Raw genomic sequence first — 16,591 nt, forward strand, 5'->3', positions numbered from 1 at the left:
CAGGAAAGTATGAGTGGGTCAGGTAAATCTCCCATTATCATTACAAATACACAATTTATCCTTTTCACAAAGCCAGAGAGAGTTTCCTGAGGAATTGAGAGGTTAAATGACTTGCATGGAGTCATGCTGGCAGTTCATGTCAATGGCAGGAATGAAACTCAGGTTTTTCTGACTCCAAGGCCTAACTGTCATGCTGCTTTCCTGCTATGACAGATAGCTCTGGAAAGGCCTATCTTTAAAGAAATATATTTTTGTTGGGTGGCTTATTATAGGAATGCATGTATGAATTAAATGAACTCCAGAGGAAAATAATATTCTCTCACACAATGGAAGAGAATAAATAGCAAAGAAAAAGGATAATTCCTTTGAAGTTCACAGGAGGGTACAAGGTAACATGGTTAGTGATTTGCTTTGCATGACCACATATTTGAAACAAGTTTTGTTTTTCTTGACTTCTCAGTGGATAAGGGAGGAAAAGGGAGAAAAAATTTGTAACTGAAAATAAAATAAAACTGATTTTTTTTTTAAAAGGGGCAGCTAGGTGGCAGAATGGATAGTGCTAGGTCTGGAGTCAGAAGACCTGAGTTCAAATAAGCTGGAGAGAAAAATGGCAAACCACTCAAGTATTTTTGCCAAGAAAACCCCAAAAGGGGTCACAAATAGTCAAACACAACTGAAACAACTCAACAACAAAATCTCTGTTCTGGTCCTAAACACCTATTTGAGCTTAATCTGATTTAATCTCTCCAGGTTTCACTTGCCTTACTCACAAAATGAAAGTTAGATCAAATCTCTAAAGGTCTTATCCAGTTCTAATCCATTTTCTTTTAAATTGCCCCCACATTTACATAATACAAATTCCAAGTTTTATCATGTACAATAAAAAAAAAAAACCATTTCCATCCAAAAGATGTGAAAAGTTCAAACAAATATACTTTATAAAATATCAGGTATAAATTCTCAGACTTTCATGAAACCACAGACTCTTAGTATTGGAAAGGTTCCCAAAGCTAAGCCAACTAATACTTACCCCACTAATACTTTTATCTACAATATCCCCTACAAGTGTTCATCAGTGCCTAATGGAAGACTTCCAGGAAAGAGAAATGCAGTTTTCCACATCAGCCCTTTCTATTTTGAGATAAGCCTAATGTTCTGGAATTATTTTTCCTTCACATCAGGCTTAAATTTGCCTCTGCATTTTCCTTATGGGGCCAAAGAAAAGAGGTAAATCCTTATTAGAAAAAAACAAACCCCAACAACTTGAAGACAGCTGTTATTTGGCCTGGTCTCAGACACTTACTACCTCTATGACTCTGAGCAAGTCACTTATCCTCTGTTTGCTTCAGTTTCTTCATCTGTAAAATGGGGTGAACAACAGCAGCTATATGTCAGGGTTGTTATAAGGATCAAATAATTGCAAAGCACTTAGCACAGTGCGTGGTAGATAGTAAATGCTATATAAATGTTAGGTTTTGTTTTTTTTCACAATCTTTACTCCAATACATAACCATGTTTACTCCAAGTTGAATATTTCTTCCTCAAACAGACCTTATTACATAACAGTCTCAAAACTTTCCATCGTCTCATTCAAAATTATCAGATTATTCCCATTGACCCACTTCCATCCCCTACGTGAGGCAGCACAGGGAACAGAATGCTGGGCCTGGAGTCAAGACCTGAATTCACATCCAGCAGCAGACATTTACTGTGTGTGATGCCCTACACAAGTTACTTAAGTCTAAGTTTGCCCCCATTTCTTCAACTGTAAAATGGAGATAATAATAGCATTCACTTTGCAGGGTTGTTGTGAGGATCAGATGATGACATGTGTGAAGTGCTCAGCACAGCGCCCAGCACACAGGAGAACGTATGGAGATGCTCATTTTCTCTTCCCATTCCCCCGTCTAATCTGTCAATATCCTTCGGAACACACTGCAACAAAAAGTAAAAGCAGTGCTGCAGAAGGGGTTGGATCACAGCAGAGCACACAAAAGAACTAACATGTCCACTATGCCTCTATCGATGCTAATGTTTTGGTGCTGCCATGCTAATCACATTGGTGATTCATATTGAGTTTTTCACATTTACTACTACCCAGCCATTCATCCTCCACCCTACACTTAAACAACTGTTTTCTTTTTTTAACTCAAAGCGGGTTTCTGTATTTATTCCTATTCAATTTCATCTCAATATATGATGTCTATTAACTCTTCTCTTCTATGTGAAAGTAGATGCTATTTACGAAAATAGCTTGGAGTCAGCTTTAAGACAACATCTGAGTCAATTTATAAAACTAATGTGCTCCAAAAAAGCAACAAATATATAGAGGTAAATGAATATTAACATACAAATCAAATTAGCCACTAGCTGGCAGCTGCTCTACTAGAAAGAGTTGAAGGGAGAGGAAATATTAAAAAAGAATAAAGCGAAATCGCACTGTTTCTGGACAGAAGGTCTGTGAAGTTCTGTGTAGTAACTCCTGCATCTTACGGGGAAAAGAGGCATGCATTCTACATGACAGGTAATATTTAAGCCCCCACACTGTACTTTAGAGCTAATTATAGTGAGTACTTTGTAAATAGTTGGCCTCTTTATATCAGAATCACCCCAATTTAATGAGCTTAGGAGAAATGATGCTGGAAAAAAATGTTTTATTATAAGTAATGTAAATTACTTCACAGCAAGCAGATTATGAGTACTTGAGGATGGATGGCAACATAAGTAGAATGGATTTAGTTTGCGGAGGTAACATACTAGCTGCGTGACTCTAGGCAAGTCACTTAACTTGTTTGCCTCCATTTCCTTACCTGTAAAATGGGGGTAATCATTGTACCTACCTCCCAGGGCTGCTGTGAGGATGAAATGAAATATTTTTAAAGCACTTAGACCAGTGTCTGGTACACAGTAGGTGCTAAATATATGCTTGTTTCCTTCCTTCCTTTAGAAGTGGGACCAGATGACTTCTGAGCTCCCTTTTCTAGCTCTGAGAGTCTGTGATCCTGTGTTTCTTTGACTAGAACCATGCAGTCATGGATCAGGACTGCAATGGGACATGTTCTTTATTCAACAGAAATAGGAAAAGCAGAGATGAAGGTATGATTAAAATACTGAGTAGTTTGATGCTAAGCCAGCTCAAAGTTTGAGCACAAATAAAAGTTTTTTGCTCCAAATTAAGAACTGAAGGTAGTATTATAAAAATTAAGAATAAATGAGAAAGGTACCAAATTATATGGTACTTGTCTTTGAAAAATCAAAATATTATATGTGAAAATAAGAACTACTTCCATAAGGAGTTGTTTTTGACAAATAATGTGTGGGAAATTAGTAGATATACATTTCTGGAATATTAAATAGAAGACTCTATCTGAATTTCACGTAAGTATGACTAGAGAAGAAACTTGCCAATGTGATACTTGAAACTTGTATATATTACAATGAAACTTCAGTTTAATACAGAATAGACTTCTCTCAAAGGCAAAAGTTTCTAAATAGCATCAGCACAAATACACACCAGTGGTACTAATCTGCAAGAATCCACAAACCACTTGGGGACTCTGACACATTTAAAATAAGTTTTCTATGACTTCATCTTAAGGCATGTTTGACCAACCTAACTATTGGAAATTTTCCCAGTGACATAACAAGAAAGGACATTTTAAATTGGGCCAAAAGTAGAGGCTGACATTTAGGGAGCGATCACCAACAACCAGCAGGGGTTCTCCTTCCGTTCATGCTCTTATAACTGAAATGGTAAGTCCCTTTGCACAAACACATAAACTTATATAACCATCTGAATGTCTGTTAATAGCCTGCCTGATTTCCATCTCTAAACATAAAAGGCTGACTGACCATTAAAAAAAAATTTAAACCCAGAAAATCTAATTTTGTGGCTTGGACAAGTCTCCTTCCTTCCCTTCCTTCCCTCATAAGAGAAAAAATTAAGTATGTTTTTTCTTCTCAAAAGGAAAGACTGAGACAAAATTTAATATACCATTAGATTTCCTCTTACAAAAACTTTGAGTTTTGAAGATAGTTGCAACACCATAGTCGTAAGATTTTAAATTATTTGTATTAAAATGTTAGGGTTTTTTTAATCACACTGCACAGTTAACAAAGGAAATCAAATTATATACATTTCTGTATTGTCATTCATCATCAGAGTGAATTAGGAATGGTGTTGATTAATTTCCTTAAAATTACACCTTATTATTCAGTCCTAAGTATTGATAATAGTTAAACATAACAATTAGTTTATATTTGCCTTTTAAAAATAAAGTCTGGCCTACATATATTTTTGAAAGAACAATATTCCACAACATATTTTAATTACTGCTACTGTAAATAAGACTCATATGACTACAGTTTTTCCTGATATTCTCTACATTATTGAGTACATTTATTATTTTTTCAGAAAGAAAATATCACATATTCAACACAGCTGTCCAAAAAAGGCAGGGAATATATAGGTTCCTTGCCTTTTGCAAGTTGTAACTAAATACCAAACATATCACCATCACAATGAGATTCTATTACCAATGCTAAATAGCCATGTGAGTAGATGCAGAACAATACTTCTTAAGAAAAATGCTTACAAATAATATCAGGAGACCTTTGTCAGTGATAAAAGATATATTTTAAAGGTTGAACAAATGTGGAGATTCTGCAAATACTGTATTGCACCTAATTGATAATCAACAATGATCGAGTGAAAGAATACATACAATGTCTCCACACACTCCTTTTTCTTTCTAATTCTCGCTCTCAAAAAAGAAAGGATGGTATTGATTAGGAGACAGCAGACTAAACCAGAATACCTGAAGCGAACTAGTCTCAACAGAGAAGACCAGAATGAACTGGAGGCTTCAGAGGTTTACTGCCATCTAATATCTCAATTTCAACATCAGCATTTTATGGAAGAGCACCAAACAAAAATTACAAAATAGGCCAAATGCATTTTTATCACCTTCATACCTCCTCATCCAAACTCCTCTGCGACCTCTTGCTCTCCTCCCCTTCCCCAGATACCCAATGCACTCGGGCTGCCCTCTGGCTGTCAAAATTTCTTGCCCCAATTAGATCTGACTTGGGTAATGTCTATATTCCTCCTCACCTTAATTAAAATTCCCAATCCCTTAGTGATTACCTGGGTGATGATGTGATTAATTACATGCAGATGTGATCAACAGGCATGTATTTCCAACCTTATTTGGTTGCTCTAGCATTGGCTATAAGTCACGTCAGATAAGGGCATCTACTGGTGTTTAATACACATTACCAATAAGGAAAGCCTCCTAAATATAATCAGCTGGAAATTATTTGGACACTAATTCAATTTGCAGATAGAAAAAACACGCATCTTCGGACCACTTCTTTCTACTTATCCAACAAGCCAACTAAAAATTACATAACAGGTAAAGATGGGCTGGTCACACAGCAAGAAAAGGTACTCAATGGACAAAGAAAAGGGAGTGGGTTGGACGAGATAGCCTCTGAGGTCAATCCCAGCTCTTCAGCCAGGATTCTATAACCCTAGGAATGTGGAAAAACAGAAAGAAAACTCAGAATGCTCCACCAGCATCTTCCTAATGGCAGAGAGTCCTCTAGAACACTGGACAGATCACCTAGGGTGAACTTTTGGGAGAATATTTACAAGGAGCATGGAATGAACAAGGACACATTGATGGTGATCTGTAGCATCGAAAAGAACTCTCAAATCAATGAGGTCACAGATCCATGTGAGTTTTAGAACATTCAATAAGGAAATCACTAGACCTTCTTAGGTATGGGACAGTTCTTTCAACTCCATATAGGTGATTCTTGTCACCTTCAGGTCACAGCACAAGAACTCTTTCAAATGCCTTGTTTCATTTTGCCTATTAGCTTTGACTGCAAGAACTGCAAAAATTTAAGGTGATCACCAAGTAAGCACTAAGGTTAGAGATGGATAAGTGGAAAGGAAAAAAAAGCATGGGATACTCATCCTTCTTTTGTCAATCCCAGTTATTGCTGCTATCTTATTTAAAAATAAACATCATGGAAGTCAATGAATTAGTCTGACAAACATCAGGATTCTTGGGTAATCCTCCCATCTGCTACAACCTAGCTTTTAGAAAGTTACTTTACCTCTCCTGGTCCAAAGGGTTCTTATACAATGAGACACCACCTTTCCTTCTAAAGCTAAAATTTTTAAAAATTTAATCTCAAAACTTTCAGCAAATGTGGAACTTAGGAAGCAAAACCTGAAAGAGGTACCCCTAACTAACCTAAATCAAGATTTGTCTCCACCATCATGGGGGAGACCTAGACAATGGTACTCACGACGGTCCCCACAAAAGCCCTGATGGAAAAAGGCTAGAGGTAACTAACTGCCTGCAACACCCATAACATTAGGCTCCCTGGGGTGAGAAAGCTGTTGAAAATTAAATTTTTTAAGCTGTTTTCATTTTTAAATTACATTTGTGTATCTGAGGCCTCAGAGAAATTTATATTAATAAGTCTCATAAATGCATAATGTTAAACAAAACATGATGGAAAATATTTAACACATAAATAAAACCCAATATGGTACACCCTTGCTATGAAATAACACAAATCCAGAAAGGAAGAGTCAAGGCCAGAAACACTTAGAGGTAACTGGTTCTTTGCTGTTTATTGTCATGCGGTCCAGGTCTTGGACAAAAAGGAATAACTATTTATCAGATATTTCTATTCACTTTGATGAGAAAGACTGAATGTGCCATCTGAGCTCTACGTAAAATGGATTCTTTTAATATGTGTTCCTTGGAAAACAAAACAAAAAGTAACTCTTACCTTTGTAATAAGAATTCGATATTTATCTAGCATAGTCTGGTTGTCATGGCAGCCTGCAAGTAACTGCCATACCTCTGCCCTTAATGCTTCTGGAACCCCACTCTTCACCAGAGTGGAGAGCCCTTTGGGCCGTACACGAAGGTTACTGTGCCTAGGAAAAAGAGAAACAAAGAAAGAGACAGGGAGACAGAGAGAGAGAAAATAGTCACCATAGCCTTTGTCAATCCTTCAACCACAAAATGTTAAGAAATCTATAAATAGTTTTCTCTGAATTCATGCAGTTGCTATGGAAAGTATATTTATGCATTTATACAATATGTTAGCTTTAAGTCAAGAAAAAAATGAAAGGGGATAAGAAAAAATAAGAGTTATTAAATTCAATTGCCTCGGTAACTTCATTATTTAGTTCTACTTTGTCTTAAATTAATGGAATTAAAACTCTATGGCCTTCAGGAAAAAATGTTCTTTAATTGTTTTTTTTCTATTCCTTGATGACTATGTTCTTAGTTATGAGCAACAACCTTAATGAAGCAGCCACTCGGGCAGTCAGAATAATCTCCTGAATCCTAGATTGGAGAAGGAAGGAGACTGAACATAGTACATCACCTGGGTGGGGCAAGATAGGGAGGCAGTACAGATTCCTGACTGTTATGGTTTCTAGGATTCCTCACCAAAACTCCATTTGTAAAGAAGAATGATTTAGGATTAACACTAAGGAAATGGAACCAAACTGGAAGGGCCACAGGAGTACATTCGAATTCTGTGGAGTCAACTCATTCAAAAAGCAAAGACCAAAAAAAAAAAAAAAAGAAAACCCACCCCAAATCAGGAAGCTAGGCCTCTGTTCCTAGCAATTATAAAGCTGACCTTAAGAATTAATTCATTTTAGCACTAAACTCTACGATTCCATGGTTTCAAGGTCTACATCAGACTGGAAAGGATCAGAGGTCATCTGTACCACTAATTCTTTCTCCTCAGAAGAATGCTAAAATGTGTACAAGCTTCCCCCAGAGGATTTAGCTCTCTGATGGAATCATCAACACCAGAGCACCCTTTCCCTCTAAGCACTGTATTCCTGCTAGCACTTAAGTGTCTGCATCTATAAGGGGGCAGACCACTAGGACAGACACTCTATGAATCTACAATCTTACTTTAGATATAATATTCTGTTTCCCAAGCTTCCCACTGAATTCTGTACCCACTTCAGCTCAATTCAACATTTATCATGCACCTACTATGCATAAAACACTAGGAATATAAAGACAAAAACAAGTCCGTCCTTGCTTTCAGGGAGCTTATACTGTAACAAAAGGATAAAAGGAGGTAAAGATAGTTTGAGGAAAGATGGAAAACCCAGAAGAATGGATCAGAGAAGCCTTCACAGAAAAGGCAACCCTTGACCTGAGCCTCAAAGGAAGATTTAAATTCTAAAACACTGAAGTGAGGAAGAAATGAGCTGGATAGCTAGGGATCCCTAGTTAAACCCTGAACTTGGACCTATGACTGTATATTCAGATTCTTCTGTCCACTAATCTAGCTTAGACCTGTGTACTCTAGGCCAGTCAGCCTTCTCTAACCCTCTTGCTTGGCATTCAGCCCTAGCCTTGTATCACCTTGAAGGAAATGAATGAGGAGGCATTTAGGAAGGGTGGCCATATGCCAGGCACAGTGCTAAGGACCAGGGATAGTAAGATAAATTAAGGATCTTATACTCCAACAAGAGAGAAAACACAAATAAAGGAGTAGAGGCCAGAGAAGGGAGTTTGATCTGGAGAGTCACACAGATTTTGAGTGGAGTCACAGGGGACAGCAGTGGCTACAGAACAGATGGCAAAATGACTGGGTAGACATCTGGAAGGGGATGAGAAGCATGGTTTGGTCTCAGGCCAGAAACATATAAGAGGCTGGGGAATTAGCCATTGTCAGTCACCCACTCATCAGAACAACTCAGCTCCGGGGCAGGAGATCCAAAGCAGAGTGAAGTAGCTCCCCAGGATTTAGGGATACTATTTCTGAAGAGATGATCCAGACAGTTTTCTTCCAAGCGAAAAGAAGCTGGGAAGCCCCAGTTGAGAGAAGGGTGGAGATGGCTGGATTGACATCAGTTAACTCTGAATAATGGAAAGTCACTTTCTATGCAAATAAGAGCATCATTCATGATCTCCAATGTACACATCACATGCTCCTAGTACTGGCCAGCCCAGTATCATGGCCACTTACAAATCCAGAGCCAAATGAGCTGCACTCTCACCACATACTACATTCTAGACAAACTAGATCCTTCACAATCCTGAACTTCCCTGATTCTGTATCTCTGTAAACTCATACTCCATGAATGGAATGGCATACCTCCACCTCACCTAATTATTAAAATTCTTGTCTTCAGGGCCCAGCTAAAGTGCCATCTTCTCCACAAAACATTCTTTATTTCTCCAGTTACATAAGTAATATGTCCCTGCTAAAATCTCTCACTAAACTTAATTATATTGTGATTTGCATTACAGGGCAGCTAGGTAGTGCAGTGGATAGAGCACTGCTCCTGGAGTCAGGAAGACTCATCTTCCTCAATTCAAATTTGACCTCAAATACCTACTCTAGCTATGTGACCCTGGGCAAGTCACTTAACGCTGTTTGCCTCAATTTCCTCCTCTGTAAAATGAGTTGAAGAAGGAAATGGGAAACCACTCCACTTTGCCAAAAGGAAAAAAAACACAAAGGGGTCACAAAGACAACTGGACAACAGCAACAATTTGCATTCCAGCTCTTTGCGTCAGGCCTTCCGTCCACAATTGTTCACTGTCTGCCTAGAATTTCTGTGCCAGGAGCTGTGTGAAGCAATGGGAATTCAATACAAAGCTCTCCCTGCTAATAAGCCTACTGTCAAATAGCTTCTCTTCTAAGAAGTGTGAAGAGGGATTCATCATGAGGCTTCTACAGTCAGAACTGGTCAAAGGACTTGCCTTTGTATCATGAGAATCTTGCTTAATAAATGCTTGTTGACTGACAAACTGGTTGTCTTTCAAAGTTGTTTTTCTTCACTGTATGACTATCATTATATAAATCACAATTCATAAGTCTGATTTATTGGTTTCTACAACACTGACGTTATAGTATAAATTCTTTTCCTGCTTCTGCTCACTTTATTCTGCATCAGTTCATTCAAATCTTCCCAGGTTTTGCCTCTTTCATTATTTCTTGTGGCATATTAACCTTCCATTATCTTCACATGCCATTATCTGTACAGCTATTTTTCAAGAAATAAACACATAATTTGTTCCAGTTCTTTACTACAAGAAATGCTGTTATGCCCTGGTGTTCTGGGGGTATATACCTCATAGTAGTATCAGTAGGTCAAGGTATATTCCATCTCCGGAGAATTCTAATTAAGAAGTTCTTCTTTTTATGGAACCAAAATCTGCTTTTATTTAATGTATCCAACTAATGATACTTTCTGAGCTAAGAAAAAAAACATGCCAATTTCTCTTCAATGTGTCAACCTTTCAAATACTTGAAGTAGCAATCATATTCTCCCTAATTTTTCTCTTCTACAAGCAAACATCCTAGTCATCTAGTTACTTTTCTTTGAACTTACTAGACCTCATCAAAATGCTAGATCCCAACACAGCATTTTGGATGCCCAGAACAGCGGAGAGGAGGATACCATCCCCCTTGTTCAGGAGGACTTCATGCCTCCATCATGGCATCCTAAGAAAACATTAGCTTCTGAAGCTGCTATTTCACACTGAGTTCACAGTCCACTAAACCAGGGAATTCTTTCTTTCCACATGAATTGTCTTCTAGCCATAGTTCCTCTATCTTATACTTGTGAAGTGAATGATTTTAACACAAAAGTGGGCTTTAGATTTATCCCTGATAAATTGTATCTTACTGGATTGTGCCCACCATTCTATATCATAAGCACCCTTGAAAAATGTTTTTCATGTGATGTCTCATTCATCTTAATGAATAATGTGCTAGAGTTTACTAACTTTCACCATGCACCTTGACATTGGCATGTACTTTTGATTCTTCTGAAATCATATATTACATATTTCAAAGACAGGAAGCATTTATGTAGAAATGAAATAGCTTAGAACCACATAAAGCAGAGGTGTCAAACTGGGAGGGAAACAGATTAAAATATCGGAGAAATGCAAATTAAAACAATTCATACCTAACAGACTGGCTAATATATAGAACAAAGGAAAATGTTGGAAGTTGGAGGGGATATGGAAAAACTGGGACACTAATGCATTGTTGATGGAGTTGTGAATGGATGTAACCATTCTGGAGAGCAATTGGGAACTATGCCCAAAGGTCTATAAAATTGTGCATATACTTTGATTCAGCAGTACCACTTCTAGGCCTATATTCCATAAACATGCAAAAAAAAAAAAAGAGAGAAAAGGACCTATTTGTACAAAACTATTTATAGCAGCTCTTTCAAAGGGATGCCCATCAATTGGAGAATGTCTAAACAAGCCATATATGATTATAATGAAATATTATTGTGCTATAAGAAATGCCAAGCACAATGATTTCAGAAAAACTTGGACAGACTTACATGAACTAATCGAGTGAAGTGAGCAGAACCAGGAGAACGCTGTGTGAAGAAGACCTGTGAATGACTTAGCTATTCTCAGCAACACAATGATCCAAGACAATCCCAAAGGACTCATGAGGAAGCATACCATCCACCTCCAGAGAAAGAACTGATATTATTGGAATACAGACTGAAGCATGTTATTTTTCACTTTCCTTTCTTTTTTCTTTTATTCTAGTCTTCTTGTACAAAATTACTAATATGAAAATGTTATACATAACTGCACATGTATAACCTATATCTGATTGCTTATCATTTCAGGAAAGAAGGAAGGAAGAGAGGGAGGAAGGGATAGAATTTGGAACTCAAAACTTTAAAGAAAAATGTTTTTAAAAAAAAAATTTTTTGAATGTAATTAGGAAATGTTTAACAAAATAAAGAATACAGCACAGATAAGGTTAAATTGTGGTTTTCTAAGTCAATAAGGATCTTCTTCTATTTCAGTTTGACACCTCTGATTCAAAAATGTGATTCAGTTTTGGTCCTAGCTCGCTGTCAACAGTACCCTCCTAAAACATATACACTGATGGATTGACTCAAAGGGTGGCTAACCATCTAGACTGAATGAGTCTATTCTCTTATCTTCTCCTTCAGCCCTTATTAAAGCTCACTCCTCAATCAATTTTGCTGGATCTTTATTAGTATATCCTCCCAAAATGGGTGGGTGCATGCTGGGGCTCTATACTGGGCCCTCTGCTCTTCTCCCCTGCCTGGAATGAATGTGTGTCTCAGCTCCCTCCACCTTCTGGAACCCTTATAGCTTACCTAAAAACTCAGTCCAAGCACCACCTCCTACAGGATCCTGACCCTGATCCCCTCTGGTGCTACTGCCTCAATCTTACTGATACTACTTTCTACCTGTGTAGTGTTCAGGTTACTTAGGAAAAGAATGCAAGCGTCCTGAGGGCGGAAACTGTTTAATTTTTGTCTCTGAATCCTCAAAACTTAACACAGCTCCCGGTACACAGTAGTAAATAATAAATGTTTACTGAATGAACCACATACTTCCTTTATGAATATAGATTTTTATACATTTTATACACATTCCTGGCTTTGTCTTCTTAGCTCTTCATTTTTTTTTATCTTTTATTATTAATTTATTTATTTTTAGTTTTCAACATTCATTTCCACAAGATTTTGAGTTCCAAATTTTTTCCCCATCTCTCCCCTTCCCCCACCGCAAGACATCATACATTCTAATTACCCCTTCTCTCAATCTGCCCTCCCTTCTATCACACTCCTCCCTTCCCTTATCCCCATCTCCTCTATTTTCTTGTAGGGCAAGATAGATTTCTATACCCTATTACTTGTATTTCTTATTTCCCAGTTGCTTGTAAAAACAATTTTTAATATTCGTTTTTAAAACTTGGAGTTCCAGCTTCTCTCCCTTCCTCCCTCTCCACCCATCCCCACTGAGAAGGCAAGCAATTCAATATAGATTATATACATGTAGTTATGCAAAAGACTTTCATAAAAGTCACGTTGTGAAATTAGCTCTTCATTCTTGTACATTAGCTATTACAGTGAGAGTCAATCAATAAGCATTCTTATAAGTGTCTCACAGATTCTAAATACAATGTTTCTACTATGGTTATTGGTAAAAACAGGTCACTACACAGATCTTCAGCTTTCCCCTGGCCACTCTCTATGCTGTGGTCACCCAGGTGTCCTCTCCCACTCCTCCTCCTCTCATTCCACCTCTTAGTCTGAGAACTGTAATCACAGCAATCTCCCCTGGCTCAGAAAAGAGATCACCTTCTTGCTCCGTTCATCATTCTATGGCTCCCCAGACCAGCACGCTCTTCCCTGGCCACGATTACCCTATATGTCAACAAGCATTTTGTTATCTTCCCCATTAGAACACAACTCCGTGAGGACCAGGATTATGTCACTTTTCACTTATATCCCACTGCTTATTACATAACATTTACTTAAAAAGTGCATGTCATTCATTATTTTATGTGCATAAAAACAACACAACTTTTCTACTTTACATCTTTTATGCTGTTGTCTCCCTACTGTCACATCTGAATGACTGTAATAGATAGCATGCTAAGCTCTCTAGAGGATCATCTCCTCCCCAGCACTTTTTGAGATTTTCTTCAATCATCAAGTTAAGAAAGTTTCTGGATTCTTCCAGAATCTACTATGACAACTCATATAAGATAAACTTTTCTAGGAACTTATGTTAAAATCAGTGTTTTGACCTTTGTCCAGCTCCCATTTTTTGGATTTGTCATTTATAGGTTAAGACTAAGCTGCTGTTACGATGTAAAGCATAATCTTTTCATATTTATCCATATTTAGTACTTCAATTCACTTTTTTTTCTGATTTTGAAATGACTGCTACATTTGCATGCTGTCTATTCCTGTCTCTTAAAATGTTATGATCACATTTCTCTCCATTGCCCTTTAGAGTAAGTTATTAAGGAGGTGATGTCAGGAGGCAATGAGGCACAGGTGAGAGGGTGCTAAATCTGGAATCAGAAAGTATGAATCGCTGAATCTCTTCCTTCCTCCTCACCATAGGTCACTTAAGTATTTCCCCTCCCCCCAATCCTTTCCCTCACCACTCTCCCACATAAAGAGACAGCCTTTCTTCTTGAAAAAACAAAGCCATCAACATACATGGTTGATAATATTCCCTCCTATCTTGCCCAGCAGAATGATCTGCTCCCCCCCATCCTCCCAACTCTGTAATTCTCAATATTTATTGGTTCTTTCTCTACTTCCAACAAAAAAGCCATGAATTCTCTATTCTAAAAAACAAAAATGAAAGCAAAAATATTCAATCCAACATCCTTGCTAGCTGTAATCCTGTGTCTCTCTCTCTTTCCTGTCTAAACTTCTGTTAAAGACACCTACACCAGGTACCTACCAGGTACCTATGCATATTCTCCTCTTAGTAGCTTCTAAATCCTCAGCAATCTGGCTTTCTGACCTCATCATTCAATTCCAACTGCTCTTTCCAAAGTAACTAATAATCTCTTACTAATCTTTTCTCATTCTTCACCCTTCTAAATTCTGTGAAACATTTGAGCTTGTCAATCACTCTCTTTGCCTAAATATTCATTCCTCTCTAGGTTTCTGTTACTTTGTTCTTCACAGATTTTCCTCTTACCTGTCTGACCTCTCCTTTTCAGTCTTCTGTGCTGGATCTTCACTCAGATCACCCTCACTGACAGTGAGGGTACCTGTCCTGGACCTTTTTCCTTCTCCTTCTTGCTATCTCACTTAGCAATCTCATCTCATGAGATCAATTATCTCCATGCAGAAGTCTCCCAGATCTACAGATCTAGCCCTAATCTCCCTCCTGAGTTCCATTCTTAAATCACCATCTGCCTTTATGACATCTCATATTGGACGGTCTATACATATCTTAAAGTCAAAATGTCCCAAAAATAACTTAGTAGCTCTTTTTCTCTCAAATCCACTCCCTTTCCAGCCTCCCTACTCCTGTTTAGGTCATGACCAGATTCGTATTCCTAATTTATTTGGTTATCCTGGCAAAACTGCAGCAACTACATTACATATAGAAACTAGAATACACAGAGTAAGTCATCTTTCAGAAATGGGATAATGCTTAAAACCATTAGACTATATCTATGACCAAGAAGGACTGAAACAAAAACATATACTTGGACTTTCAGCCTCAGTATCATCGTTAGCTCCTCACTCTGCTTATTCGTACTCACCCTATGTATCCAATCTATAGTCAAGTCGTGTCATTTCTACCTTCATAACATATTTCATGTATGTCCTCTACTCACAAAGCAACTACCATGATAAGGGTCTTAATCACCTCACACCTGAATTATTACAACAACCCCCCTAATTGGTCTCCCTGCCTCAAGTCTCTCCCCATTCCAGTCCATCCTCTACTCGGTTACCAGAATGATTTTCCCAAAGAGCAGGTCTGTTCTTGTCACCTCCCTAGCTCCTCTCTTTACTCCAATAGCCCCTTATTACCTTCCAAGTAAAATAAAAAAAATCCTCTGTTTAGGTGTCAAGGTCCTTTACAACCTCATCACTTCCATTTATGAGAGACAGACAGACAGAGACTGAGAGAGAGAGACAGAGACAGAGACAGAGACAGAGAAGGGGAAGGAAAGGCAGAATAGGAGAGGGGAGGGAAGGGGAGAAGGATAGGTGGAGGGATAAACGGATATTAAGTGCCTGACACATCTAGAATAGCCAATAGAACCAAACCACCAAAGACTCAGAGTTGGCCACATATGTATGTCTAGACTATAATTCTCTTAACAGACTATAAGTTCCCAAAGTGCAAGAATTTTGTCTTACTTGTATTGCCAGCAACTAACAGAGTACTTGCTTATTATAAATGTTTGTTAACTGAATGTAACAATGTATACACACTGAAAATGCTTAATAAATGATCAATTTAGTAAATGATGCAGATGTATGTATGTGTGTGTTGATGTTTCTTCATATATAAACATATATAATGTATACATGTGCTCATACATATCTGCATCATCACCATATTCAACTGAACATTTATTAAGCACTTAGATACGCATACAAACATATATTTTATATGTGCATATAAATATACATAAAAGAAAAAAGCTAAATTACATGATATAATCCTAGTTGCCAAAAGATAAAGTTCTCATTCACCCAAACCTCTTAAGAGTTCTAGTGTAAACAAGGCTCTAGGACTGCACCGATAACTGGGATGTCTTTGGAAGCTCTGCCTTTCATACTGCTCCCAACCCTGGTTATATGTGTAATTTTCTTTTTCTCCAGCACTCCCTTCTTCTTGACACTCTAGTTGCTCATCATCTAAAGAGCAGCTCCTATTTTTCTAATGCCTCAACAGTGACTTGTTCAGCAGCTAGGGATCCCCACTCAACATCCTAACAAAATGACTAAATAAATATAAGGCTTGCTTCTTGTGCCTGTGTAATAGGGTCAGCACAATAGCTTTCAGTGGTCCCTCAGTCATCTGTCTGGCCAGGTTTTGTGAAAACACCTCTTGTAAAAATCAAGCCACAATTTATCTTAACTAAATGGTACTGAAAAAGAACGAGATTTTTCCTAAAACTGGCAGATTAACATTCTAATTTCTTGGTTATCTTGGTAATGTTGCAACAACATCTACATTACATACAGCAAATGTATTACTTAATCGGTCATCACTCAGAAATAGGA

At 37.7% G+C, this 16,591-nt stretch overlaps 2 protein-coding genes across 10 annotated transcripts in view; both read right to left on the reverse strand.

The window, feature by feature from the left end:
• GPR52 (G protein-coupled receptor 52) overlaps window positions 1–6,807 on the reverse strand; it is a 52,221-nt gene extending 45,414 nt beyond the window's left edge. The window contains exon 1 of the mRNA XM_072637889.1: window positions 1–6,807. This exon is cut by the window's left edge and continues 45,414 nt beyond it. The gene's annotated coding sequence lies outside the window, so the exon portion shown is untranslated.
• RABGAP1L (RAB GTPase activating protein 1 like) overlaps window positions 1–16,591 on the reverse strand; it is a 686,444-nt gene that overhangs the window by 483,804 nt on the left and 186,049 nt on the right. For 8 of the 9 annotated variants that reach the window (XM_072637875.1, XM_072637876.1, XM_072637873.1 and 5 more), the window contains one exon: window positions 6,814–6,964. In XM_072637875.1, coding sequence (XP_072493976.1) covers window positions 6,814–6,964 — 151 coding nt within the window. Of the gene's footprint in view, window positions 1–6,813; window positions 6,965–14,537; window positions 14,971–16,591 lie in introns of those variants that run through there. The other variant, XM_072637882.1, reaches the window with a different exon arrangement.

Source organism: Notamacropus eugenii, chromosome 2, assembly GCF_028372415.1.
Source record: "Notamacropus eugenii isolate mMacEug1 chromosome 2, mMacEug1.pri_v2, whole genome shotgun sequence".
Taxonomy (NCBI): Eukaryota; Metazoa; Chordata; class Mammalia; order Diprotodontia; family Macropodidae; genus Notamacropus; species Notamacropus eugenii.